General features: G+C 38.3%; 1 protein-coding gene across 5 annotated transcripts in view; it reads left to right on the top strand.

Annotated features, from left to right (window-relative positions):
• Nucleotides 1–27,325, top strand: part of LOC104552306 (C1q and TNF related 7) — a 121,506-nt gene that overhangs the window by 86,781 nt on the left and 7,400 nt on the right. For 3 of the 5 annotated variants that reach the window (XR_009818482.1, XM_061993402.1, XM_061993405.1), the window contains 14 exons: nt 1,676–1,911; nt 2,800–2,977; nt 4,280–4,436; nt 5,514–5,661; nt 7,921–8,059; nt 9,029–9,232; nt 12,358–12,450; nt 14,347–14,438; nt 16,082–16,249; nt 17,979–18,084; nt 19,471–19,580; nt 19,696–19,792; nt 21,019–21,117; nt 23,661–23,837. Coding sequence is in view for 4 of the 5 variants with exons in the window: in XM_061993402.1 (XP_061849386.1) it covers nt 1,676–1,911; nt 2,800–2,977; nt 4,280–4,436; nt 5,514–5,661; nt 7,921–8,059; nt 9,029–9,232; nt 12,358–12,450; nt 14,347–14,438; nt 16,082–16,249; nt 17,979–18,084; nt 19,471–19,580; nt 19,696–19,792; nt 21,019–21,117; nt 23,661–23,837 (2,004 nt within the window). In the remaining variant the exon portion in view is untranslated. The remainder of the gene's footprint in view (nt 1–1,675; nt 1,912–2,799; nt 2,978–4,279; nt 4,437–5,513; nt 5,662–7,920; nt 8,060–9,028; nt 9,233–12,357; nt 12,451–14,346; nt 14,439–16,081; nt 16,250–17,978; nt 18,085–19,470; nt 19,581–19,695; nt 19,793–21,018; nt 21,118–23,660; nt 23,838–27,325) is intronic. The other 2 variants (XM_061993403.1, XM_061993404.1) reach the window with 2 other exon arrangements.

The raw sequence follows: 27,325 nt of genomic DNA, 5'->3' as shown, positions 1-27,325 counted from the left end.
AGTCCAATCCCCCTGCCAGAGCAGGACCACCTAGAGTAGGTCACACAGGAACTCATCCAGGTGGGTTTTGAATGTGTCCAGAGAAGGAGACTCCACAACCCATCTGGGCAGCCTGTTCCAGTGCTCCATCACCTTCACAGGGGAAAAACTCTTCTTCTTATTTCTTTGGAACCTAAAATGTGCTGGTTTTTTGTTGACTGTTGTCTTCCTGCTATTGATTTTCAGCACTTCAGTACTACTTTATTTAAATTCAATAGTTCTGCAGCATTCCCATGAAATCCATGTCCTTCTAACAAAGAAAAATGGGGTGTGTGTGTGTATATGTGTGCTTGGGTGGTGAAGTAAAATAATTGGCGTGTATCCTGATGTCGCCTGATGTAAATTTATGTTCAGGAATGTACCAAAACTGGAAAAAAAAAATCAATATTCTAGCCTTTTGCCTCCAAAAAGCTTTATTACTAATAATCTGTCAAGGTCTCAGTCATGCTTCAAGGGGATATTGACAAATACAGAAGCTAGAACAATACTCTGCAACAGGTTGATCTTTGAAATAGCCTGTGGCAGTGCCAGCAAAACCAGACTTGCTTTCATAGTTATGTGGCAACATACTGTACAGCTTGAGGTAACAGTGGTTATACTTAAATATAATTACTTCCCACTTTGAACACTTTGTTGTTTTTTTTAATATAACAAAGCAAAATAAACTTTAAGGAAATGTTTCAAATACAATTTTCAGGAATCTAGTGCATCTGCTGATGCTTTCACGGAAAGTCTTTTCACGTACATGCAGCATCTATGGAAGGCACTTAAAATGTCTGAGGGGAAGCTGATCTACAGGTATTCGGAAATCCTGTTATCAGAACACAAGTCAATTCACTTGTAGGATAAGATTAATATATGTAAACTTTAAAGTGAAGGCTAATAGTCTTGGGCATCGATCCTAAAGGGAACCATTCAACTAGCTCTAGCCAGTTATGCCTTCACAAGCACCTTCACTGTGGTTGATGGCTGCAGCCAAAGCTGCTCTCACCAGCCTTTTGTAGTGTTAGTCAGAAACTGTCTTGAGGCTGAGATGATTGTGGTTCTTTCCTTTCAGAGGCAACAGTGCTATACAAACCTTCCTTCATGCCCAGAAGTGTTTTATTTTACTCAATGTACTTTTTTGGTTATCCACTGATGTTGGTCTCTTACTAGCCTAGATCACAAGTATCTAAGGAAGACACTAGAAATAGAACAGACTAGATAAATTTTAAAGGAAATACGGGAACAAAAAGGGTAACAAAGTTGGGCCAAGAAATGAAGACTATTAATAAAAATATGTAAGCAAGTTCTTTGGTTACATACTTCATTTACTGAGTAGAAACTGTTTGCTTTCTTCACTTCCTTTTTTGCTTATGGTGACTTAAAACTTGAAGTGGCTGGTGCTTCCAAGCAAGCTGTACCTCAAAGTAATCCGTAAGTCTGTACTGAAGCATGTTATGGTTTTGATATGTGTGAATGGAATGCATTGCTGAATTCTGCATCTGAAATAGTAGGGAATTCTTATGAGTGGTGATTTGAAAATTATACAGTTGTTTCTTGTACATATTTATCACTTGTTAATCAAGAGAGCAAGAGAAAAACCACTACTGATTGAAACAAGTTCAGGAGGAGCATAAATTATTTTTATATGCAGAAGTCCAAGAAGAAAAAGAAGAAGAGAGGCATTCACGAAGAAGAAGAATCAGAAGAAGATTGTGATCTTGGTGAGGAACGTGTAAAACCCATCCCACCTAAAATGGTCAATAGCCTGGAAATAGAGCAGCAGGTTAGAGAAAAAGCCAACAACTGCAGAAGGAAACCTGGGGAGCCTGCTCTCGTTCCTGAACTGGTCCTGTCAGGAAGCGTAACTCCAACGGAGCTCTGTCCTCGGTAAGAGAAATGTTGGCCTGCAGATTACTTTCTTTGTAACTTTCTGCTGTTATTTATTAATTGATTTATTGTACAGCTTCAGAAGCACGTGCTTACTGTTCCCTTCAGCCTAGTGATAAATCTTCTGAAGCTGATATAACTTCATTTTCAAGTCATTTGTAACCTTGTATATAGTGAGCTTGGAGAATGCTTGTCTTCACGTTCCTTTTAAACCTTCTGACGTTCCCAGAGCATCTGCATAGAACAATGATGTATATATAAAGAAGTTGTTTTCAGTGTAGAGTCTAGGTCACTTCAGGCAGCACCACTCTCACTAGCTAGTCCTTTACATCAGGTCTGTGCTGTAGTCAACAAAGGGAAAAGAAAGAAATCATTGAGTAAACCAGAGATTTCACTGTGGATAAAAGAGATAAACTTATTTGTTTGTGTTGCTTGCCACATTGACACATGCAATTTAACATACATCTAGCATATTTTAGTCATTTCAAAACTACTTTGTTTCACAGTTACTCAGCAAATGGCTTCATCAAGGGATGTTGCTTGGCTGTTCTGCTCCCAGTGACTAAAATCTTCAAAATCTTAACCCAGATTGATATAATTTATTGTGCTTTGGAGGAAGAGAGCAGAAGGCAATTTTATTTCTCTGAATAACTCCTTTTATACAAAAGTTTCTTCAGTGGATTGAAAATTTGACCTGTCCACTTAAAAATATTTTTATATTGAGAACAATAATGTTAAATAATAGTATTCTTCTAAAAAATGTCTGGAAAACTATGTATATTTAGGTGACTTCTCTTTCGTCTTGAGGAATCAGGTTCTCATTAAAAATGACCAAAGAATAAAAATGCCATTAGAAGTTCTATGACAGCTTGTTTGACACATTTACAGAGCAGAAGTTTTGCGACGAGATGATGTGAAGAAACGCTCAGCATTTATGAAAGTCCTTTTCAACTCCAAAGAAGTATCAAGGACTGTTACCCGACCCATAAGTTCAGATTTCAGAGTTCACTTCGGACAGATTTTCAACTTACAAATATTCAATTGGCCAGAGAGTTTGAAACTACAGGTAGATAATGATTTATCATAGTAACTTTTAAAGAGATAATATGAAAAGTCATGCTTGTATGCATAATATGCCGTAATGCTTGTGGTTTTCTCTATGGTAGTGTTGCATCATTGCTAGAAATATCCCTGACTGCTCTTGTTTTGATAAACAATGCAGTTAAGTCAAACCTCCCCAACCCTATTCCAGTATGAATTAATGAATGAGTTGCATGAATAAATTTCAGAGCCAATACAATGTACTTCAGGGTCAGGATCTTACTTCTCCCATTAGATGACTTCTGTTAGGTAACATCACCAGTGGTTCAGGAGAGGGTGTATACACCTTGCCCTCTGCATTTATGTAATGCACAAATTAAAAGGGAAAAGGAATACCATCTTCGTGGATTAAAAACATCTGAATGGAGAAATCAGGGGAAATTAGTGAAGCAGAATCCACTCTGGCATCTTCACCTGACACTAGTGAGTGTCAGAAGTAGTTGCATGTTGTACAGGGATGCTCTTGAAAGCCTAGAGTTTCTCAAGTGCACTGGCAAGGTGAGTAGAATCATAGAATGGTAGGGGTTGGAAGGGAACTTTAGAGATCATCTAGTCCAACCTCCCTGCAGAAGCAGGTTCACCTAGATCAGGTTGCATAGGAACATGTCCAGGCAGGTCTTGAAGACGTCCAAGGAAAGAGACTTCACAACCCCTCTGGGCAGCCTGTGCCACTGTTCTGTCACCCTCACAGTTAAATAGTTTTTTCTTATGTTTAAGTGGAACTTTTTGTGTTCCAGCTTCATCCCATTACCCCTTGTCCTGTTGCTAGCTACTATAGAAAAAAGGGATGTCCCAACCTCCTGACACCCACCTGGTAGATATTTATAAATGTTAATCAGATCACTCCTCAATCTCCTCTTCGCCAAACTAAACAGCCCCAGTTCCTGCTGCATTTCCTCATATGAAAGATGTTCCATTCTCCTGCTCATCATGGTGGCCCTGCGCTGGATTCTCTCCAGCAGTTCCCTGTCCCTCTTGAGCTGAGGAGCCCAGAACTGGACACAGGAGTCAGGATATACTAAGTAGAATATACTAAGTATATATATATAAGTAGGATCTACTAAGAAGAATTCAGACCAAGTTAGCTGCTGGTAGCTGCAATGTCTGCTAATTAAATATTTTACAAAGTAAAAATTGCCTTTAATGATTTCATGCTCAAGTCAGTAAAACCTTTTGTCCAAATACCTTACAACACGTTTTCAGCTTTTCGAGAAATACTTATGTAAATTTTTTACTGTGTCTGTCACCATGTGGGGTTTTTTTCCAGATATATGAAACAATGGGTATAAGCAGTACCACTTTATTGGCTGAAGTGTTCATACCTGTTCCTGAGACTACAGTTCTGACAGGCAGTGCTCCTATAGAAGAAGTAGAGTTCAGCAGCAATCAGCGTGTGATGCTGGACCATGAAGGAGTTGGGAGTGGTAGGGACTTTCAGTCTTTCCCATCTCAATGTTTCTCATCATAGTCATGATTCTCATTATTAAAGCTTGCTGTGGAATTTTTGTCTCTTGTTAATTTTAAGCTGTATGTAATAAAAATATGTTTGTTGTTTGGCCTGTAGTATTAGTGGAGCTCCACTAGCTATAGGCAATTGGGTTATTTTTAGTATTGAACTCATCAGGCCTGTGACACCATGGACCAAGCAGATGGTATTAATCCATATAGCTCCATTGATTTTTTATGTTTTAAGCTGCTGAAGAACTGGCTGTGTAAATGTATAGGCAGAATAAATTTTTGTCTTTCTATTTGCTTGGTTGAAATACTGTAGTACATTTTATCCCTGGTACTTCAGAAAGATAAGAGAGAGAGAGGAAAGGGGGAAACAAGAATAATACATAGTAGAATGTGGAACTTTCAAGTTTATATAATAAGTCTGAGCAGCATCATGACATGATTGACTTTGTCATATATGAAATACTTCTGCTAGAAGAAGTATTGAAAGAGTACTTCTGCTAGAAGAAGTATTGAAAGAGTACTTCTTCTAGCAGTAGAATAGAAGAATAAATTGAAAACTGTGGAGGAAAGAAATGTGGTAAAATAGCATTATGACAACAAGTGTACGTGTACACGCCGTTGACCATGATGGCTGCACATACAATTGTGTGTCACAGAGCTTCAGGACTGACTTTTCAGTCATGCATAGTTCTTTTGACCCTTGAGTTTCTGTTTCACTAATAACAGTATGCTGCATCTAAAAACTACTGGAAATTTTACATAGTGTGCGTCTGTGAAGGGAAAAAAAGCACCTGGCATAGCTTTCAAGGTACAGCCTTTCCTTCCAGCCCAAAATGGAAAGCCTTTCTGTAGGTGGAATGGAATCTTTCGCTCCTTTTGGAGAGCAGAGTCCCTCTCTATAGCATGCAGCACAATTATTTTCACATTATTAATAGAAAGGGACAGGTTATTTGACTAATTATTTCAGAAAGGCTTTTAAAAATGTTTATACATTGTGTTTGAATGCACAAATGTATTGTTTTGGTTTTTTTTCCCCTTGGTAGGTGTGTCCTTTTCCTTTGAAGCTGATGGTAGCAACAAAATTACTTTAATGACCTCTGGGAAAGTATCCAATAGTGTCTCTTGGGCAGTTGGAGAAAAAGGAATCCCCTTAATTCCTCCAGTATCTCAACAAAACACAGGCATTCCAAGGTAATATGATAAGATTTTCAGTGATTCATGGGAAACTTGATTATGCTAGTACCTGAAAATAGACTTTCATAATGAAGAATTTTCATTAACTCTCTCCTTAAGTTTAGGTATTTTACTTTGCTCTGTAACACCCTGCAGATAGCTTAGGGGATGCATTTTTGGTAAACAGATTTCTAGTTAGAAATTTTATCTTTTGGGATATTATTTATAGCCAATATTAAAGTTAAATTCAGGCTGATTCATTCAATTTTATGATATTCTAATAGAAAATAAACACTGGCAGGGAATTTTCCTGTAATGATTTTGCTAAGAACAGAAGCTCCAGCTCTTTTTTTATCCAAAGTGCATTTGGGGAGGCTATTGGAGGACATGCCTTTTCTGTAATTTATGATAAAAATCACCCCGTGAAAGCAGCAGAAATTAGTACGGGGCTTTGACAGCATTAGTGAATGAATCAGAGAAAAATTCTCATCTATTGGATTGTTCCAAGACAATATTCTTCCATCATTTTTTCCTTCAGAGGCCTGTTGATCTGCAGAAATAAGTATATTCTTCCATTCAAAACAAACTAATTGCCTTGTGGCTGCAAGTTGGGTGCAGCAGATAATTTGTCCATTTTGTTGCTTTTGTGTAATTCCAATAGTCAAGGCAACAATACATAAAATCTGCTTTTGTAGTGTCCCCAGGTAACTTCACTGTAAAGCCTGTTCTGTAAGAGAAGTAAAGAGTTCTTCACTGTAAAGAGCTTTCCTATACTTTTTAACTCAGAGCAAGTACCTCTTCCAGCTTCTGTCAGAGACTTTATTTAGAGACTAGATATTGACGTCCAAATTGCTCTGTTACTAGTATTGACTAGTATTGACCCAAGCTGTAGCCATTAGAGTAACTTGCTGATGGATACGTGAGTACACCTACAGACTTCCATGGGACTAGAACAACATGAGATTAAAACATAAGGATTCATTCCCAAAGGCTAACTTTAAACTCAGGAGAGTAATCACTGTAGTCAATGGGAAAATAGAGAATTTCAGAAAGAAGTCGCAGTAAAACACTCTTTCAATCACCCTCTAGAGATGAAAAGCCCTCTCTGACTTTCCATTGTTTGTTGTGAAAGTCAGAGACAAGATTTTCATGCCTAAAGTTAGATTTTGCTACCCATTAGCTTTTTAGCCCAATTGTGATTCAGCGTGCCTTTGTTCAAGACTGATGCCTAAAGATAAAACCTTGATATTACTGCTTTATCTGCTGTTCCAGTAGCTGTTAGATGTTTGACTGATTCTAACCAAACATGAGAAAGATCCATATGTTTTTGAAGTTTTCCTGAATATAGACAGATAAGTAGACAATAAAGACTCAACACTACTAACAAGAGAAGTGATAACATGCACCTTCTGTGGTATTTGGCTAATAACATGCATGTCCTAAACCCCAGCAGGGTTTAGTAGGGTTTAGGTGGCAAGGTTTCAGCAGTGGTAAGGCTTCAGGGATGGCTTGTTGTGAGAAGATGCCAGAAGCCTGGCCAGCAAGTCAGTGTACAAATAGTCTCCAGACTACCAGCTGTATTTTCTTGCCTTTTGTGAACACAAGAAAGTGAGCAGGAGTATCTAAAGGATGAGTAGAGCTAGGACTCGTACCATCAGAGAGGACCAAAAGTGGGGCTGCAGCATAAGAGAGAAGGCTGCAAGGGTGTTCCTCACCAGCCAGCATGCAGTCTTGCAGGAGCTGAACAGGACAAGCAGAGCACAGTGCTGGCAGCAGTCCCAAACACATTAAGAGGATGAATGGAGCCCCAGGGTCAGGGAAGAGGGCAGAGACAGGCTACAATGCAGGTCTAAGAGCCATCTGGGTCAAAGACAGGATTAACTACATAGCACAAGCAAGGACTGTACATTTGAGAAGTTATTTTCGGTATGGATTGTCCAAACTTTCATGCTGTAGGGCAGTTTATCATCTTACTTCCTAGTGATCAGCACCATGGAATACTGAAGTTGTATCATAAACATGTCAATAAGCACCTGATTACCTCATGTAAAAGTTCTCTTCCACCCGCTTCTTCTGATTTCCTCTTTGCTTTGCTTTGTAATTCATTGTTCCCTCCTCTGCACAGCTGAAGAATTGTGTGGTGGAATTTACTGTTCAGGTTGTGGGAGCTTTTTTGTTTGGTTTTTTTTTTTTCCCAAGATCATTTTAAGTACTTATTTTTGTATTGCTGAGTCATATGTGGTTTAGTTACAAGTTCTGTCAATTCTGTCTTTTTAGTGCTTTAAAAAATATTGATGCAATTGCATCCATTGGCACATCAGGCTTAACTGACATGAAGAAACTAGCAAAATGGGCAGCTGAAGCAAAACTTGATCCAAATGACCCGAACAATGCAGCTCTGATGCAGATGATCACAGTAAGTGGCTTTTTCAGAGCTGTAGGGCTCTGAAAATGTGCTGAAAATGGAGCTGTGAAACACCTAGTCACTAATCCCTTCTCAGGTAATCTGTCTGCATGCCAAGAAGGTGGTAGTGTCTCTATATGTGATGGATTTACATGTGTGAGTGAATGTTAAGAAGCAAAATGTCTACTAAAAATTATTTATTAATCCATTTAGTAGTGGATTTATGATTTACTAATGAGTATGATTTATTAATCCATTCAGTTTTATTGTAGTGGTGAAAAGCAGGTACAAGGGAATATGCAAATGGTTCATTTATAATTTCTTTTAAAATACAGGTTTCAGGTTTGTTGTTTCCTTGAAGTGCAGGGGCATCCCAGTGTATTTGTATATTGTTAAAGAGGAAGTTGCTCATTAGTAGCAGTTGCATAAAGAGATGCAGTAAGGAGCTATTTACATAGCTGAAGTTGTGCAAATCAATTTCCTTTACAATACAGCTTCCTAAATTAAACTGCTCAGTTCTAGTTTTTTTTCTACTCTTTAATGTTTTGTTTATCATAGAAACATAAAATCACAGAATGGTAGGGGTTGGAAGAGACCCTCCAGTCCAACTCCCCCAGCTCAAGCAGGTCCATTCAGATCAGGTCACACATAGGAACACATCCAGGCAGGTTTGAAATCCTTCAGAGGAGACTCCACACCCTCCCTGGGCAGCCAGTGCCAGGGCTCCCTCACCTTTACAGTAAAGAAATTTTTCTGTATGTTTAATAGAATTTTTATGTTGGGAGGAAATAGAATTCTATTGTATTCTTAAATGTATAATCTCATCTGCAACAAAAGCCTACTTTAAAAGTGCTTCAGTCAGATCTGTCTCAATTGCTTCCGCTTAAAATGTACATCCTTGCCATATGCATTTAAGACTTGTTCTTTTATAGACCTTTGTCACTTTGTATTAAAAGTGTTTTAATGCTTTGACTGATTTAGGCTGCTACAAGTGGAGAGGCACAGGTTCCTAATTTCTTCAGATTGGAACAGTTGCAGCAAGAGTTTAATTTTGTTTCCGATGAGGAATTGAATAAATCAAAGAGATTCCGACTCTTGCGGCTCAGAAATGAGGGGGTGCCAGAGTTCCGAAACTTTAAGCAAGTCCCTTTACATGAACGAGAAATCAGTGAGAAAATCTTCCAGGTAAAGTGTTACGTGAAGTATTTCTTTTCTAGTTTCAGTGTTGTTAATATTTGACTTGCAATTAAGTCAATTGGTCCCTTAAAGAATGTACAACTACACCGACATGTACAAAATGACAATTTTATTCCTTCAGTCTTTTCTACTGTTATTTTAACCTAATTAGAACACCTTCCTTCCAGGGCAATATTTCCACATACTGTGGGAGAAGAAGAATAAAACAGCAACTACTATAGACACAAGTGTTCTCAGAGAGAAACTTTTTCTTTTTTTAAAGTGATTTCATTGAAAAGGTAATGCAAAGATAATCCAGGCTTAGGCTGACTACCTTTGGAGTCCATTCTGTGGAGACAGCTGGAAGCTATGACTCTAGCGAGAATGAAAACCTTTTTATGTCTTGCTACAGCCTGTGTTGCAGTTATTTCTGGTTTAGTACATCATTCTGATTAGCTTACCTTGTCCTTGCCTGTCTGTTAATTGCCTTACTGAAATACAATGTGTGCAATTTTATTTGGGTCATACTTCAATTATTTTTAATCTGAAGTCCATTATTAGTGTTAAATTGTATGTGCTTTTGTTCTTTAGCAATTCATGTAGCTAAGGAGCATTTTTGTGTTCATTGCCTTAGCAGGATCAAAATCATCTCAGATTCTGGCAACTGCTGCTCTATCCCTACTTCTTACATAAACGTATTTGAAAAGTTATTTTTTTCCATTTTATTTAGATTCATTCAGTCATGTCTGGACCTTTGCAATAAATATTTTTCCTTTTTATGTTTCAAATTAGTTTTGTATCTGTTATTTAAAGACGTGCCAAATCTTTGATATACATTTCTGAAGTGGTTGATTTTACAGACTGTTTTTGTGTATTTCATGTTGTCGTTCAAAATCAAAAGCCATAGCTTAAGAATTGTTTTGTTTTTTTTATATCAAAGGTGAATTGGATAAACACATGATCACCCATTCCAAGTTCATTTTACATGGCATGATCTTCAAAATACATTTAAAGTGATATTGTGCCTAGTTGGTTTACTTAGCTATTTGGCAAAGAAGTCTGAAAATCCATAGAATCGTGGAAATATTGTTTGGGAAGTATTGCCTGCAGGTCACCTAGTCCTGCTTTCACTGAAGTGGTGGGACTGTTGCCAGCACTAGATGAGGTCAGCTGGTGTTTGTCTAGCCAAGTCTTGAAAACCTCTAAATGTGAGAGTGCACAGCCTTTCTGGATAACTTGTTCCTGTACTGCACTGTCCTTTCAGAGATTATTTAAAAAACCCCAAACAAGTAACAACCACCTTTTATGTCCAGTCTCAGCCTTCCAAGTTGTATTTAATGGCTGTTTTCTTTTGTTATATTGTCTGGAACTGCAGAGATGAGTTTGGTACTCTCTTCTTTGTAACTGCCCCTGAAGTAGTTGTGGGCAGATATTGGATTGTTCATTAACCTCTTGCTCACAGGCTATTTAGGTAGATCTTGTCCAGTGCAAGAAAAACATTGAAATACTGGAGCAAGTCCAGCACAGAGCTACCTGAATACCCACAGGACAGGAGCACATGACATACAAGGAGAGGCTGAGCGGACTAAGTTTATTTTGGCTAAGCAGGCAAGACTAAGGGGGTATCTTACTGCTTCCTTTGGGTACCTAGTGAGACGGTGCAGAGAAAACAGAGCAAGACTCATTCTAAGAGGTGAGATGATGATAGACACAAGGCGTTCCAAGAGAAATTCCAGTTAGGCATAATGAAAACGTTTTTCACAAAGTACATATTCAAACTCTAGAACACATTGTCCAGCAGGTTTGTAGAATTGCCATTTCTAGAGATACTGAAAATACAACTGGCAAAGGTCATGAGCATCCTGACTGGAGTTGTTCCGGCTTTCAGTGAGGGTTTGGATCAGATGATCACGTGAAGTCTCCTCTAACCCACGTTATCCTAAGATTCTGACTACTTCTTGTAGCTCAAGTATTCCAGGCCTCTGTCTTATATCATAGGCTTTTAGTGGACCCCATCTAGTTTCTCCCCATGCTGCTTGAACTGGCAACCCCAAATTGACACAGTATTTCACAGATGCCCTCACAAGTGCCCAACTGAAGGTGCTAGTAATTTCCTTTTGTCTGTAGGCCATGCTACTCATAATGAGGCCTTTTGCAAAAAGAACACATAATTTGTTGTCATTAAACCATAAGCCCCAGATTTTTTTCAATATGGTTGTTATTCTGCTGGTTGCATTCTGTGCCAGCACATGCAGTTAGTCTGCCCTCAATACAGAAATTTGCCTTTTCCTAGAGAAGACTTCAGTTGTCACAGTCTCCTCAATTTGAGACACTTTCCTAAACTCATGAATAAAAGTTGCATTTGTCAGTACAGCTTTCCTTGTAGTCCACCAGAATAGTAACCATAACCCTGAGAAATATTATAATACTATAATACCAAGTGTTTCTTGTAAATCTTTCCTTGTTGTAACCAGTATTCATCTTGGCTCCTTGTGTAGGCCACAGACTCTTTACCAAACCTCAGGCAAGGCAAAATTTTCACACTTAGGCTGCTTAAAGAGTTTTCACTTTCTCACAACAAGCAAATGAATACTTTTGTTATAATGTTAAATTTCTTTATTTCCTGAATATGACTTTAAAATAGCTCAAGAGTTGTTTCTAACACAAGTAATGCTTCTTCCAGTGTTAGACACCATGGAAGCTAGTTATGTGTATTCAAGCACGGTTCAGATTTCAGGTTGTCTTCCTTTAATATTGCATAGCTTTTGTTTATAAAGGATTTCCCCTGTTGCAGGTGCAGTAAGAGAAACCATTTCCAGTTCAAATGTTTTTTCAATTTACAGCAGCAGGTCACAGTTCAGCTTTAAAAGAAGAGAGGGAAGCCTTCAACCTATTCATCATAATTTAAATCACATGGATCTTGTACCTTAATGGAATTCTTGTCTCTCTTCATGGAAGTTTCGCAGTGCTATTGCTGTATACATTAGCATTGATAATAGCTTTAGAAACCTCTGACATCTGTTTTGGTTTGTTGTGAACCACACATTAATATTAATGAAATATTTACCAGTTTTCTTGTGTGTAGCAAAGCACTGAATATATATTGAATCACAAACTCTAGTAAATATCTTTAGGACTATGAGAAGAGACTGCAAAAGAGTGATGTGATTGACAGCAAAAATTACCTTGATGCACACAGAACAGCTGTTGCCAACTATCTACAGAAGGTAAGCTGCAAAGAAATATGGATCCACCATATTTCTCTAGGCCATGTGTTGCTTTTATACTTGGATGCTGTATTTCCATGAATACTAAAATCTTATTCATCTCTAATTGTGACCTACAGGCATCTTTAAAATTCCAAGTTAGTTCTCAAACTGGCCTTATTGAACAAGTGGCTGAGGTCTGCAAATGGCTTGTGTAACCTTACTGAAAAAGATGCAATATACAAAATGACCAGTTTCTCTGGTTTTTTTTAGCAGCTTTGTAAATTCTTTTTTGCTCCAGTTTCCCAGAGGTATATACTGCTGCACCCTAGGTGTTCACTGATTTCCCTCTCCTCCCTGATTTCCTTGTAAGCTGTGACACCAAGAACTTAACGATGTCCATGAAACTGGCCGCAACTGCTGTTAAAAATTATGTAGTGCCATACACAGCGTGAGTCCTGCAGCCTGAGGCAAAGGGCAAATCTTCCATCATCTTACCTTCATTGTGCTAATTATTAGACTGACATCTTCTCCCCCTTACTTTGATTTATTTTTCTAGTCTGTTCATTCTCTTAAGATGACATTCTCTTCAATCTTTAGGGGAAAAAAAAAAGATGTATGAAAACGTTGGTCATACAACCAAGAGAAGTTTGCAATTTGAGAGTGTTTTGGCAAAATAGCAAGTACAAATTGTGGCTATGGGTTTCTTACCAGTACTGCAAATATCAAAAGGCATGTGAAATCCTGGCCAGCCAGCAAAATAGCTAATATTATAGTAACAGTCATTTGATGCAGGACAAAACAAATTGTCTGTTAGAGGGAACTGTCCGTAAAACAATTGCAGACAGTGAATAACATTTAAATCATCTGGACAAGTGTCGAAGCCCAGATTGCGTATGATAATGTCAAAAAATTAGTATTTTTAAGAAAGCTGTTGTGTCTCTGTCAGCCCTCCTGTCTGTTTTGCATGGTAGTTAAGTGTGCACTCAAACACATGGTTTATGCAGCATGTTGAAAAATAGTAGTACAGAGTAATGTACGTTACAGTACCTTTATTTGTCACTCTATTAGATTAAATACAAGTAGTCTTTTTTAAAATAACGTTTGAATATTTTACACTTTTATAAATTGTCATATGTGCTTGAAAATCAGATTACTCCCATCAGAACTGAAATTCATTTCACTCTGGTGTGTAGTCTTTCTATGCCTATGGCTTCAACACAAAGATGTAATAAGAATGACTTAAACAAAAACTTCTAAAAATAACAAAGGGAGATGAACGGCAGGAAATTGTTTGTTATTGCTGTTTTGCAACTGATCTTGTAATAGCACAGTATATAAAGGCATTAGTGCCAGAAAAAAGGCCTGCTTCCACGTAGTCGTCGGGAGAAGGCGGCAGACTTTCATCTCCGTCCTTCAGACTGTGACCTCATCATAGAAATGTGATGAACTAAGTCTTTAAAATTCTTATTGGAATGCAGTGTGTTATACAGGCTTCATTGATTGTTCTGCAGTCCAAAGTGTTGCTTTTATTCCACATAACTAATACCATATAGATTTCTCTCCATCCTTTTCTGCAGCTTCATTTAGATATGGAAAAAGAGATGTCTGTTAGTGTTATTTTTGCGATCGTTTCTGATGATGAGCTGTAAGCAGATAAGGCTTCATTTCCTGATTGCATGATTTGATATGTTATCTGGCTAGACGTGTGTTTCTAGAGGATGGTTGGATTTGCAAAATGAGCTTATGTTCTCAACAAGCAGGTAGTGGAAAGAAATTTTTCCTTGGACTTGACTCTTTTAAAAGCAGAGGAAAATAGAGAATGTGTATTTGGACATTTTGTTTAAAGGACAGAGTGCAAGTCTTTGCAAGGGGGTTGGATTAGGAATGTACTTTTACCTCTGATCCCATTCACAGGTTCGAGAATCAGTTATAAACCGTTTCCTCGTAGCAAAACACCATTTCCTTCTCTCTGACCTTGTCAACGAAGAGGAGATTCCCAGCCTGGGGTAAGGGAGCTATCTTTATTTCTTCTAAGTCAAAGTAATTAATGGAAAACCATCTCTGATCATCCAAGCACTGTGTACACCTCTGCCAGTACAGACAGCTTATTGATGCACAAGGTGCATAAAAACATTTTTGAGGACAAGTTTGGTTTTGGCAGAAGTGATGTGACAGCATGTAAATAAGATTGAGCAAGATACAGTGCATCAGGCTTTGCTCTGATGAGCTGAGCAAAGCCCTAGCTGGTGCCAGATTGAGTGATTTCCAAATATCAGACAAGCTTCAGGAGTAGTAACAGTATTACTTGTTGTACAGTGATGCTCACCTAGAGTCAGTGAATATGATCTGCAAAAAATGTGCAGTCGATTTTTTTATTTTTCTTTTTTAGCAGTCATCTTTATTTTTGTCATATATATATATTTCTGTTTGCTGTTGCTGGATACAGCTGTGCTGCTCGCTTTCAGAAATGTTACTGGGCTTGGAAATTACTTTGTTTATTTAAGATAATTTTTTATTACTTTAAGCACCTTCTTTCAATTTTTGTTCCAAATCCCGTATTTGCTGATTTTGACCTGTTCAGTCATCTCAGTATAGATGACTCTTAATTTCTGTTGCTCACTTAAAATCTGTGTAAGTAAAGAGGTTGTGAAAGATAGTCATTTATTCCTTTATGTAGAAGTTACTTGTGTTCACTACAAACCTGTCACACTTAAAGTGCAGACAAAGCTTTTTCAATCAGCAGTATAAATCTAAACAGTCCCATCTACTGGACACACAAAGACTTGCTGTCTTACAAAAGAGTTGATCCTATTTTTTTGTTTGTGTTTTCACATCACAGAATGGAAAAATCTGAATGAGACTACAATTAGCTTTTGGAGTTGTTTCAAATCAAATGCTTCATCAGTATTTTCTTATGATAAATACGAATTGATATTGGAATCTATTTGCTAGTTTATATGGTTAATAAATTCAAAATACACTATGATTTGTTTAAAGCATCTACTCAGTGAGATAGTTCAGTAACTCATGGTTTTCATTTATTTCAACAGTAATAACTGTGATTTTTGTTATGTATAAGGAAATCATGCTATTGGCTGTCAGTTTTTAAAGTAGATTTTGGAATGTCTGCAGTTGATATCAATGATGTGTAAAAAATATACATCTGCTTTTTATTCTTTTCCCGTTTTTTCTTTTCCTTTGGTTCTGCTTTGCCTTGGGTTCTAAGTTCTGAGGGTCCAGGGTATGTTGTGGCATATTCATGTTTCTTTTCTGTAGCAACTTGTTTGTTGTATGTAGCTGTGTAGTTAGATTTTTTTTTTGCCTATTCCATACAGTGATTGTCATGATCTGGTAGATGCTTTGTTCATAGCACAGTAGATCTGTCTTCAAGCTGTGTAATTGTCTTCTATCTTAAATGCTTTTGGAAAAAAACAATTTTCACATTGAAGTTATAATTTCAGAAATGTAAGACAGAAGTGGGTTGTGTCATACTAAACAAAACATTTTGGCACTTCAAAGAGCTTTTTGTGGCACTGACAGGAGCATTATTCTTTTCCTGTTAGTGCATAATTCACTTGTGTGTCATGGAAACATCAGAATGCTGGTTTCTATGAAAAAAAAGACTAAATATCTGTTTTATGATTATTAGTATTCTGGGACTCAGCCTCTTTAAACTGGCAGAACCGAAACGACCGTTAAAGCCAAGAAGGAAGGAAAGGAAGAAGGTCACAGCGCAGAATTTATCGGATGGAGATGTAAAGCTCTTAGTGAACATCGTTAGAGCTTATAATATTCCAGTGAGAAAGCCAGTGATGAGGTACGTGTAAATGGCTGCTTCCACCACAGAGTCATTTTCTAGTCACAGCTGTTTTGAGGACATCTAAAGCAGCTAATGTTGAAATTCAGCTGTGAGTGGTTTTGATCCTCACAATAAAAACATACATACATTTGTCTTTCTATTAATAATGATAAGGAACTGCTGGTTTCTAAGTTTGCAAAATAACATGATTGTGTATCTGCACCTGCTAAATTCAAGAAATGCTTAAATGTTTTACCAAAAACTATATTCATCTCCTTGAGGAAAAAAAACCCAACTGTCTGGAAGATCACTGACAGCTTTGATAACATTATAACTCTGGTAACACCAGAGGAATATACCTTCAGCAAGCCCACTAGGTATACTTTGGGCAATTTGAATTCATAGTATCTTAATACTAAAAATAAGTATTACAAAAAATCCAGTTCTTCCTTATAGGATTTTGTATTTGCCCTCTGACTGTAGCTGGTTGGTCTTCTTCATGAACTGTTTGTTGAAGTTAATGAACTGAGCCTAACTTGGCTCTGACTGCTTTTAGAGGTGACTGTTACTTTCAGGCATATTAAGGCAATGGCTGCACTGTGTGATGCTGTGCCATGTAGAGATACTTGAGTTCTGAACACTGTGGTTCAGTTCCAGAAGCAATGTGTTAGTGCAGTGTTCTCTCTCTCTCTGGGATGTTTTCAGGCTGACCAATTACTGTGCAAACAGAATTTAGCATCTTCTATTGTTTCATATCTCTACTATAACAAAGGTTCTGGGGGATTTCTGTAAACAAGTTCACGGTGAGAAAAGAATGCAATCATATTAAAAACATGTTGACAGCACAAGTTAAAGATTTTGGTTCATTATCACTATTACAAAAGAAATTAAAAAACCCTCCCAGTCTTTTTGCGTTATATGTTATCTTATTTTGAACTGCATTCTCCATGAATCATAGAATCATAGAATGGTAGGGGTTGGAAGGGACCTTTAGAGATCATCTAGTCCAACACCCCTGCAGAAGCAGGTTCACCTAGATCAGGTCACATAGGAACATGTCCAGGCGGGTCTTGAAGACCTCCAAGGAAGGAGACTCCACAACCCCTCTGGGCAGCCTGTGCCAGGGCTTCCTCACCTGAACAGTGAAATCATTTTTTCTTATATTGAAGTGGAACTTTTTGTGTTCCCTTACCCCTTGTCCTGTTGCTAGCTACTATAGAAAAAAGGGATATCCCAACCTCCTGACACCCAATAGTAATTCCTTTATAATGTCTACTGATGTCATTACAAAAAATGTTACATGGAAACACTATAAAAATAAACATATTAACATTAATTGTATTTCAGCTAAGTTGCTAATTGTGTGATATTCACATGGGTTTACTTTTGAATTCTGTGGAGATTAATCTCCTTAATCTGAAAAAACTTGAGATAAAGGAGACTGTGCAGGGAGGCCAAAACAAAACAAAAAAAGTCTGGAGTTGATAAGGTCATCAGAAAAGAAAGCCTCGAGGCACAAAGCACTTGTTTGCAATGAGGCTTACAAGAGCTATGCACTCACTACCCCCTTCTGGCATTCTTTTTTGTTATTTGATCAAATAAATGTCTTTCCAAGGTTAGTGTCATAACACAAGAATGTTGGAAGTATGTCCAGAATTCTGTATGGTTACTACAGAATGTGAAGGATTCATATTTTGTAACGTGTTCTCTGTCTTGTCTTCTTCTTGTTGTCTATTTCCTCTCATAGCAAACTTCAACAACCATCCAAATCTTCAAGGTCCTTTAATGAGATGTTTGCAGCTTCTCCATCAGCTCAGAGCCCCGCTGATAGCCGGGATTGGGCATTCAACCAGGTATGTTACAAAACTAACATTTTCTTACATGAAGTTGTGAGCATTCCTCTTTTTCACAGACAGTAACTTATGCCAGCAGAAAGATACTTTTAGTGGGGTTGGCTTGCCCACTCCTTGATCCCCAAAAAGATAGTAAAACTGCAAAGGGTTCAGAGAAGGGTGACAAGGGTGTCAGAAATGTAGAATGGCTACTGTTCAGTGAAAAAATCTAGGACTTTTCAGCCAGAATAACAGTAACTGCAAGTAGAGGAGGAGGAATATGGTAGAGGCACAAAATCATGAATGACAGTAAGGCTATGGATAAGGATTGAGTGTTTATGTTAGGGTGAGGGATTGTCAAATGAAGCTGGTTGGAGTTAGACAGAAGGTTGTGGTTCTTCATGCAGCAGTTAGTAGGTGCCCAGAGAAGCTGCTACATATTTTATGGACTAAAGAGGTTTCCTTGCTTTGAAGCAGGTATTGGACAGGTATTCATAAAGAGTAATCTGTTGAGAGTTAATAGAAAAATCATTACAGGCTTAGGAAAGTCCTTGGCTGAAAAGGACTGTAGCCTGGAAGAGTAAGTGGAGAAAATATAACAATATATGCCTGCACTGGTCTTTCTCTTTTGTGTGTGTTGTCTGATGGCCATTTTCACGCCTAAACTTTGGGCCTGGTGCACTCTCAGTCTAAACCAGCACAGCATTCTTCTGGCTGATACTGAAACTACATTTGCTTGCTATCGAGAACTAAATTCAGCATCCTTCTGAGTGAAGATGAAAGACCTTCAGGGTTTGGGGTTTTTTTCCTGGTTTTCTTATTATTATTTCCCTTCAAAATTAGAGCTTTTTGAAGTGTAGAAAAGCTTCTGCCATATACATTTGAATGTTAAGGAAATGCTCCATCAAGGTGTTTTCAATCACATTAGGGATTTGTTGTGTCTAGTGCAAGTTGCTTATCTGTGGTAGGAGCCAGTTCCAGAGGCAACCAGGATGGCAGCAGCAGATTTCTTGGATTACAGATAAGAGCAGACAAATGCACTTTTTTTCCACTGGTGTCTGGGCCACATGTTCTCTTTTAGTTCCTTCCTTTGATTAACTAGCCAGGAGCTTTCCCACCGTCTGGAGAAAATGTGGTTTTTGCCAGTGTGTATAAATACGTCAGGTATTCTGAAAACATGATCTTTTGGAAATGCTAACATACAAAATAGTATTAAAAGCTTCAGAAGTCCTTAACAGCCTGGGAAGTGCAATATTTGAGATGTATTAAAGCTTTATCTGGGCTGGACCAGCCTGATCACCACAAAGTATTTGCTTATTTTTCTGAGTATGTAAAAATGTAGCATTTAAGATGTTCCAATGAATTTTTCTAGAGGTCTGTCTCCTTTGTTTTGGCCTCTCTTTATAGGTTTTAGTCCGTCCTTTTGTAGAAGTTTCTTTTCAGCGAACAGTCTGCCGGACAACAACGGCAGAGGGTCCAAACCCCAACTGGAATGAGGAGCTTGAGCTTCCATTTAGGTATGGCAAAATGAAACCAAATTGTTCCTGAGTGATAGTAATTTAATTTGAGCATGCAGATTTATTCTTCTCCCATTCTGTTCAAATCACTTCTTTGGGTATTTCACCTTTTCAGAGCTCCTAATGGTGACTACAGCAGCCACAGCTTGCAGTCAGTGAAGGATGAAGTCTTCATTAACGTTTTTGATGAAGTGCTTCATGATGCTGTAGAGGTGAGCTCATAAGTGAAGGACAGTGGCCATTAGGGAACACTACAAACTTGTTGAAGTTGGCAGAGTAAGACTTAGGTGTAACAGCTTTCACCTTAATGTGCCTCCTTCCTCTATTTTGTCATTCCTTATGATTTTATATCTAGTCAATACCACAAGATTTTTGAGGGATAAATCTTCATAGTGTTAACCTTTGTCTGCACAAATTAAGCCTGAACCATATCATCTGCTGCTGTTGTTGAGCATATGTAATCTGTTTTACTGATATTTAATTAAATTGGAGGTACTAAAATAAGAGGCAACATATGAATTGTAATCTGAATTCTTTTCCATCAGAATTTATTACTGAATTCCAGATGAATGATCCTAGTTTCAGTATTTTTTATTAACTATCTTCTTATGCTGTCTCATCCTCTTCTACAAGCTGTAAAAAAAACCAAAAAAACCACAACATCTTTTGGTTATATGCCTTAATTTTTGGAGTGAGATAAAAATTGCAAGTACTACTAACAAGAAAATTTTGTAAGCTGTCAATGTTGGCATCACTCCTCCTCCTGTGGAAACCAGTGAAAGCTTTCCCAGTCAATTCAGCATGCACAAAAATAGCTGCACTCGGCCTCCTTGAAAATATAACCTAAAAATACACAACGCACACATTTCACTGAGAACAGAACTCTGTCCTCAAAACTGAAATGGTATTTTATGAATCAGAAAGAAGACAGTCTTGAAACTCTGCTGTCACTCTAGCCTTTGGGAAGTAAGGGTTTTTTAAGTAACTTGTAGGCTGATGAAACTAGATTGGAACATCCCTGATAGGCAACACACGTGAAAACAGTGCTTTTGTTCCACGGGGTTTAGTTAAGACTTTCACACAAGTTTTTTTACTTTCAAAAAGTTTAGTGAAATAACTCATTAGAAGGCCAGAGCTTAGTTTACTTTGAGAAAGACTCCTGTGGACTTCTTGTCAGAGTTTTGAGTTCTCCATTGCAGGTCATAGAGGATTCGAACCCTGAAGTGTGATCGTGTTGTGTCACAGACCGTGACGTTCTGGTATTTGTTCAGCGTCCGGCGTGCTTGAAAGGCACGTAGAGCAATCTCTGCCATACTAGTAACTGAACTGATACCTATTCAAGCAATAGAGAATTTTTATTAATGCCTTGATTAAACTGTTGGTGGAATTAAACGAAATGAAGCTGTCTGAAGTGTTATGTTGGGCAACTTTCTAATAGGATGGTTGTGAAGGAGGAAGTGGAATCCACACTCGTGTTGAGAGGCGCTGGCTGGGATCTGTTAAGATTCCCTTTACTACCATATATTTTCAAGCAAGGGTAAGTCAGTAACTTGGGGTAAATCTCTTACAATACAAAACTGCAGAATGGAAAGGGGCTGGTAATGGAATGTCAGAATTAATGATGTTCTCTGTACTTGATAGTTTATTTTTATTGAATTATTTGAAGATGTCTGAAACCTCCATTTTTTTGTCAGCTTTGCTGAGTTTTTGTCACTGAGCTCAACAATTTGATGGGAGAAGAGATAAACGTACTTCTACACTGACAATGCAGCCTGGTTCCCTTCAGTAATAAGGTTCAAAGTGCAGATTCTTTAGGTGATTGTCTCAGTGGCTTTTGAGACCTTTGGTATTGCACAGACTAAGAATATCACCTAGAGAGATGATAGGAAGCTTGACATATCTTCTTTTTTCACACTTTTCATGAATCAGAAGATTTTCACCTTTGCCTCTCTCAGTACCTTCTTTCTTCCATTTTTAGAACTTTTCAAGAGAAGCTTTCTTCAAGAGATACCAACAGTTAGTCATGGGAGTACTTGTAAGACATGCAGTTCTTCATGGGGAGAAGGCATTTTTTTGTCCAGCCACTCCTCTTGCACTTAGGTTAAGGAAACTAATTTTTCACATCAAATAGTAACCTTGCTGTAGGGTCTTATTTGTTCTGTAAGGCAGTTGCCTTCGTGGGTAGATCCAGTCATTGTTTCACAAAAGTCTCAGTTTCTTATTTCATGAAAATTCTGACATCAGTTGCATACCTAATGACACATTAATTTGTTCAGCTCTGGCTCTGTGGGGCACTTCTGAGAACCTTAAGGACTTTAGGACTGTGAGCTTCCTGGATTCCTTGGGTGGAGAATAAGACTATAAAAGTCTTATTTAATTGAAGTGCAGTGCTTGGAGTTCAAAGTGGTTTTCTTGGGCTCTCTGTTTGCAAGGGCTGTCTGTTATCAGAACATAAATGTCATGGCATTCAAGAAAGCCTGTGATTCTTTCCATGGGTGAGAAATTTTGGACAGCGTATATCTAACCAGAGCTAGGGCACTTGCTCTGCTAGATCGTTAATTATAACCCATCCTCAGCTCCAGAGGTTAATCAATCCAGGTGTTTGAGGGCTGTAGTGGTCTACAGAAGGAAGCTTTTGTTGACTTCAGAGAAGATGTAAATAGTGAGGAGGTCGAACCTTCTTTTCATGAGTCTTTGTCTGCACAGGGTGGCCAATGTCACATAATGTGACTGCCATTGTTGTAGACCAAAAAACAAGAAAGAAGGAGATCCTTTACTTGTTTCAGGGAAGTGTTCCACTCTGAAGGCATGAAATTCACCTCAGGAGTGTGTCTCTTCACAGTCCTGAGAGGCTTAATGGGCAGACCTAGACATTTTAACAGACTGCTTACCAATACATAGTGAAGGACAGAGTCTGTATCCCATCTTCGAGGATTCCGAATACCAATGTCAGCTTCTACTCTTCATATCTCTTGCTGGTGTATCAGACTTTCAGTTGTTAGAACCAGAGTAGCTCCAGGATTCCTGTCAAATGCACTCCTGAGTTTCTTTGAGGAGGTGTTGGAGTTTGTGCCTCCCTAAGCATAGTGTAACTGTGAGTGCCTGCACAGATCTCTCCAGCATTAGAGAGTCTTTTCATTTGAACAGCATTTCTTTCTGAATTTTAACTCCCCTGTGGTTATATCAAGGTGCAATTAAATTTCAGTAGCAAATGGAACATTTCTGTATCCCGTTCTACTATACTGCAGCAGAAATTTCCCAGTGATTTATTTAGGGTTTTCTCCTCATCAGAACTTTATTTTGTTCCTAAATGTTTGATGATCCATCTGAGTGAGTCATCTGTTCATCATCCACATCCACTGAAGATACCCTTCCTGACAGCACCCATCTGAGTTTGGTCCAAATCAGGAAGTTAATCTTGCTTTCCTCTTCAAGCTTTGCCCAGGCATGGGGCATGTTGTCTCCTGTCTGACACAACCTTTCTGAAAGCCCTTATCCTGTGTTTGTGGCGGCAGAGGGCTGGTGGGTCTCTCAGAGCACCCTTCTGTGGGGAAGCTGTCTGAGTTGGCCCAGTTCCAGTTACACCTGAGAAGCATCAGCAGCTTCCATGTGGAAGGAATGATGCTGGAGCATGATCTCCACATCACTCAAACATGAGGCAAAGGCCTGTTGGTGTGATGCTGTGTTTGGAAGCACAGCCCTGCAACCCATGTTTTGCCATTTTGTCATTTCTTTCCAGGTAAATAGTGCCACAAGGAGAAAAACAGTGAAAGGCTGGCTCTCTTTCTTTCTGTAAGAACCAGTGTGTATGATTTCCATCACATTAAATATTAGCATCCATAATATGCAAGAGAGGCTGAAATCCAGTTGTAATTATGCATTGAAGAATGAGATGTCTCGTTTCCCCACAGTTAATCAGTATATCTGTCACGTTCTCTCATTTGATTGTTCTGTAATTCAGAGTAATAAAGGAATAAAATATTTCAACACAAATAGTAAATGTATTTGAGAAAGAAGTTTTTGAGAAAGGGTTTTTTTGTTTTCCATCTAATGAGAAGTATTCCTATTTGTGTGTTGTAGATTGATGGTACGTTTAAGGTCGCTATTCCTCCAGTCCTCCTTGGCTACAGCAAAGAAAAGAACGTGGGAATGGAGAGAGGTTACGACTCGGTGCGGAATCTGAGCGAGGGCTCCTATCTGACACTGTTTATCACCATTGAGCCACAGCTCATTCCTGGAGAGTCAGTCAGAGAGAAGGTAACTAACTGGTCAGCAAGTCATCGCAGTCTTGCTTTTTGTTTCCAGTGGTGCAGTTCTTGAGATGCATAAAAACAGGGAAGCTCAGTGTACTGAAGGACATGAATACTCAGAGCACAGAAGGACAAATCCTGAGTGTTCTACTTAAAATTTCCTAGCTCAGTTCGATGTAATTGGATGCACCATTGGGTTAGATGGACACTTAATGCAGGAGGAATCATTTCCACCCAGTATCTAGTTCAAATGTTAAAAGAAAGCAAACTTTTACTTCTGTAAACAATACCCTTGTGAACAGTGGATGAAAAGGAGGTGGCATGTGAAAACCTGGTATTTTCTTGCTTCCGTGTTCGTACTGTTCAAATATGGGATTTATTATTTGTGGCTTTATGCATGCCTCCAGATCTTGAAGATAATTATTTCTAAACAGCAGCTGTTGGGGTTTTTTGCAGTTAATTTTACTAACAGCAATGTGTTGAAGTGCACACACTGCTTGCCAGTTTCTGTAACGTTGTGCAATGATTTTGAGATCATTCAGCAAGGATGGATGTGTTTCATGCAAAAACAGCAGAGTTCATTCTTTGGCAATTCAGTGCTACGCTGGTCATTGTGAGAGGCAAAGGGGAACAGGAGAGAAAGGGTGTATCTTTATGTCATTTCTTTTCCAGAATAAATATAAAATTGTATGACGAGTTCTAAAACCCCGTTTTGTTGTTAATTTACAGTCTTGGAAACTGTCCAGTTCTGTGTTTTCTTGCTCTCTTGTAGTACTGGGGAAATTGTTACAATTTAGTACTGTTGAAAATTAATAGAGTGCATTCATGGATGACTTTTTAAGGTTAATTAGTTTGAATGACAAGATTATTACTAGGAGTAAAAATCCTTAAACATAAACTTGGCAGCCTCGAAGCACCTTTAACAGATGAGACCTAATTCGAGAATCTCATAGTCTTAATCTTCACATACAGTAATTAGTTGCAAGGAAAGAAGTGTCCTGAGTGGGTAAGGAAACACAACTCTGTTACAGAAAGACTTGTCTCCAGTACTGTTTCAAAAGAAAACTCACAGAAGTTCAAACAAGGGGTAAAATATTATGGACTATATGTTGTGAATCTCGACCTCTTTAAGTAATGAACAAATGTTCAGGATTTCTTGCATAGATGCTATTTGATGCTTGGTTACCAAAAAGTTATGTATTGTGTCAATGCTTAGTAAAAGGGTGCAGTTTGGTAGCTTTATATATATACAATTGATTTGATCCCTTCAGAGGGGAAAAATCAGGTCAGACTTTAATAAAAGATGCTAAGTTCTCTTTCATTTTAAATATGATGGTGGGAGCTAACTGCCTCTTGCCAAAACTCAGAACTAGAAGCTGAAGTACCTTCCACTCTGAAGATGTAGGGAGGAGTCATAGCACAGTAAATCCTCACTCAGGAAGTCCTGTTCTAAGTAGCAGGAGGTAGTGCACGTCAGAGCTTCTCACAAGGAGCCACACTGAGAAGACAAGGGGCAGTGGGTCCAAGTTACACCATGAGAGGTTCTATCTCAGTCTAAGAAAGAAATTTTTTACAGTGAGAACAATAATTGAGGCAATTTGTCCAGGGACATGGTAGAGTCCCCATCACTGGAAGCTTCTAAGAGGCCACTGCATAGGGTGCTAGATCATCTCACCTGGGCTCCCTTTCCCACTAAAGGCTGGTCCAGATGGTCTTTCGAGGTCCCTTCCAAGCTGGGCTGCTCTAGTAGTCCATAAAAGCCAAACCATACCAAAAAGTATGTATTGTCACTGAAGTGCATTAGAGTCAAACCAGGAGTAAGGAAAATGTCACAGAGGTAAGAAAACTATTAGTACAGAAGATCTGCTCTCTAAAATTTGAAGAACAGTGGAAAAAACAGTTGTAATTTAGGCATCAGTAGGACTTTTGGCAGTTCTTTGTTCACTCTTTGCATTAGAGATTTTTTAAAACCTTATGAAGGTTTTACTTAGCAGCAGGTGATTTGTTTACTTTGGGTAATAAGCCAAACCAAAGGATGTATTGTAGCAAATATCATTACAGGGCTTTCAAGTCATTCCTTTTTTTTCTCAAAGTAATAGGAAACAATGAAACTTTTACATTAGAGGAAACTCGATAACGCAGGACCAAAGGCATTCAGAGACTTTTCTAGTTTAGGTGGTATGTATCTGAGGAAACCTGTACATAAAACCAGTACTCAAGTGCCACGTGCAGGGTGTATTCTGTGACTGAAAAAGTTACCATTCTGTGCTGCAGCTCCCCAAATGTAACACACAGGCATATTACAGAAAGTATTTGGCATAAAATGACAAAAACTAACTGGTTTTGCTGTCCTTTGTTCCTATTCCTAGCCATTCCTGCTGTGACTGAGTCATTTGGAATACCTGTGTACTGTTTCAGGGCACTAAGCTGCATTTTGGTTTAATTTTATGGTACCCTTTTTTGTTTCTTTACCTATCTTCTTTCCTCTTTCCTGCTGTCCTTCCTGAATCTCTGTATAGATGAATGAAATGCTTAAAAAGGTACAATACTGATAAATTAAATAAGCTGAAAGATTCCTGTTGTTCCCCGTTGAAGCTCTGGCTTGGTTTTGTGCCATTCAGCAGCATTTTTGTGTGCTGTGTTACTTGACTCAGACACCACAGTTGTGTATTTGTCAGTAATATTTGCAGTGAGTTACTACATTTCCATTACAAAGTGGCAAAGGCTGTATGTTTCAGGTCTTAATTATGATTGAGAAGAATCAGTACTGAGTGCTTTCTCTGCTGACTTGGAGGTCCAGCTACAGGACAGTGCCCAGCTGTTCCACCTCTGGATAGACAAAATGACACAAGTGGTTTCTTTTGAACAAAAAATATTGTGAAGGGTGAGCTTTAATTCTCAGCACCACTAGAAATATACAAGAGATTCCAAGGAGATTTAAAAAACCCTATTTTGATTGATCCTAATACCTTTTAACAGATGACATTTTAGGTGACAGGAGCAAATTAAATATCATTATTAATAATTAATTCTGATCAATTCTGTAATGTTCCAGTCCTCAGTTTGCTTCTGGAAAAGTTCATCTAAAAGCTTTAAAATTTTAGACAAGTCTGAATTAGAAGGATTCATCTAAAGATTACTTGACCTTCTCTGCAAATACTCTGGCATTGCACAGGCTTGCTGCAGTGTTGCTGATTCCTGGGATCTTGAGCATAACCTCATTTGTGGTTTTCATGCAGTGTTATGTGACTAGCATGTAGGATTAGTACCTAAGCAGAACTGTTTACCTTTGAGTTAATATGTGGTGTTAGATATGTCCCTGCAGCTTTACTTGGCCATAATTTTCACTACATTTTTCAGTGCTTTCATAAGTGCAGTTTATAGGGAACAGGTCATGATGTGCATTCGTAAGTAAATGCAAATTGCCCGATTTTTCCATTTCCTTAACCTTTCTTACACGTCTGTGAGTCAAAGGGTATACTACAAGAAGAGTTT

Source organism: Colius striatus, chromosome 3 (assembly GCF_028858725.1).
Source record: "Colius striatus isolate bColStr4 chromosome 3, bColStr4.1.hap1, whole genome shotgun sequence".
NCBI classification, from domain to species: domain Eukaryota; kingdom Metazoa; phylum Chordata; class Aves; order Coliiformes; family Coliidae; genus Colius; species Colius striatus.
The sequence above is the reverse complement of the archived record's forward strand: the minus strand, read 5'-3'. Positions and strand labels throughout refer to the sequence as shown.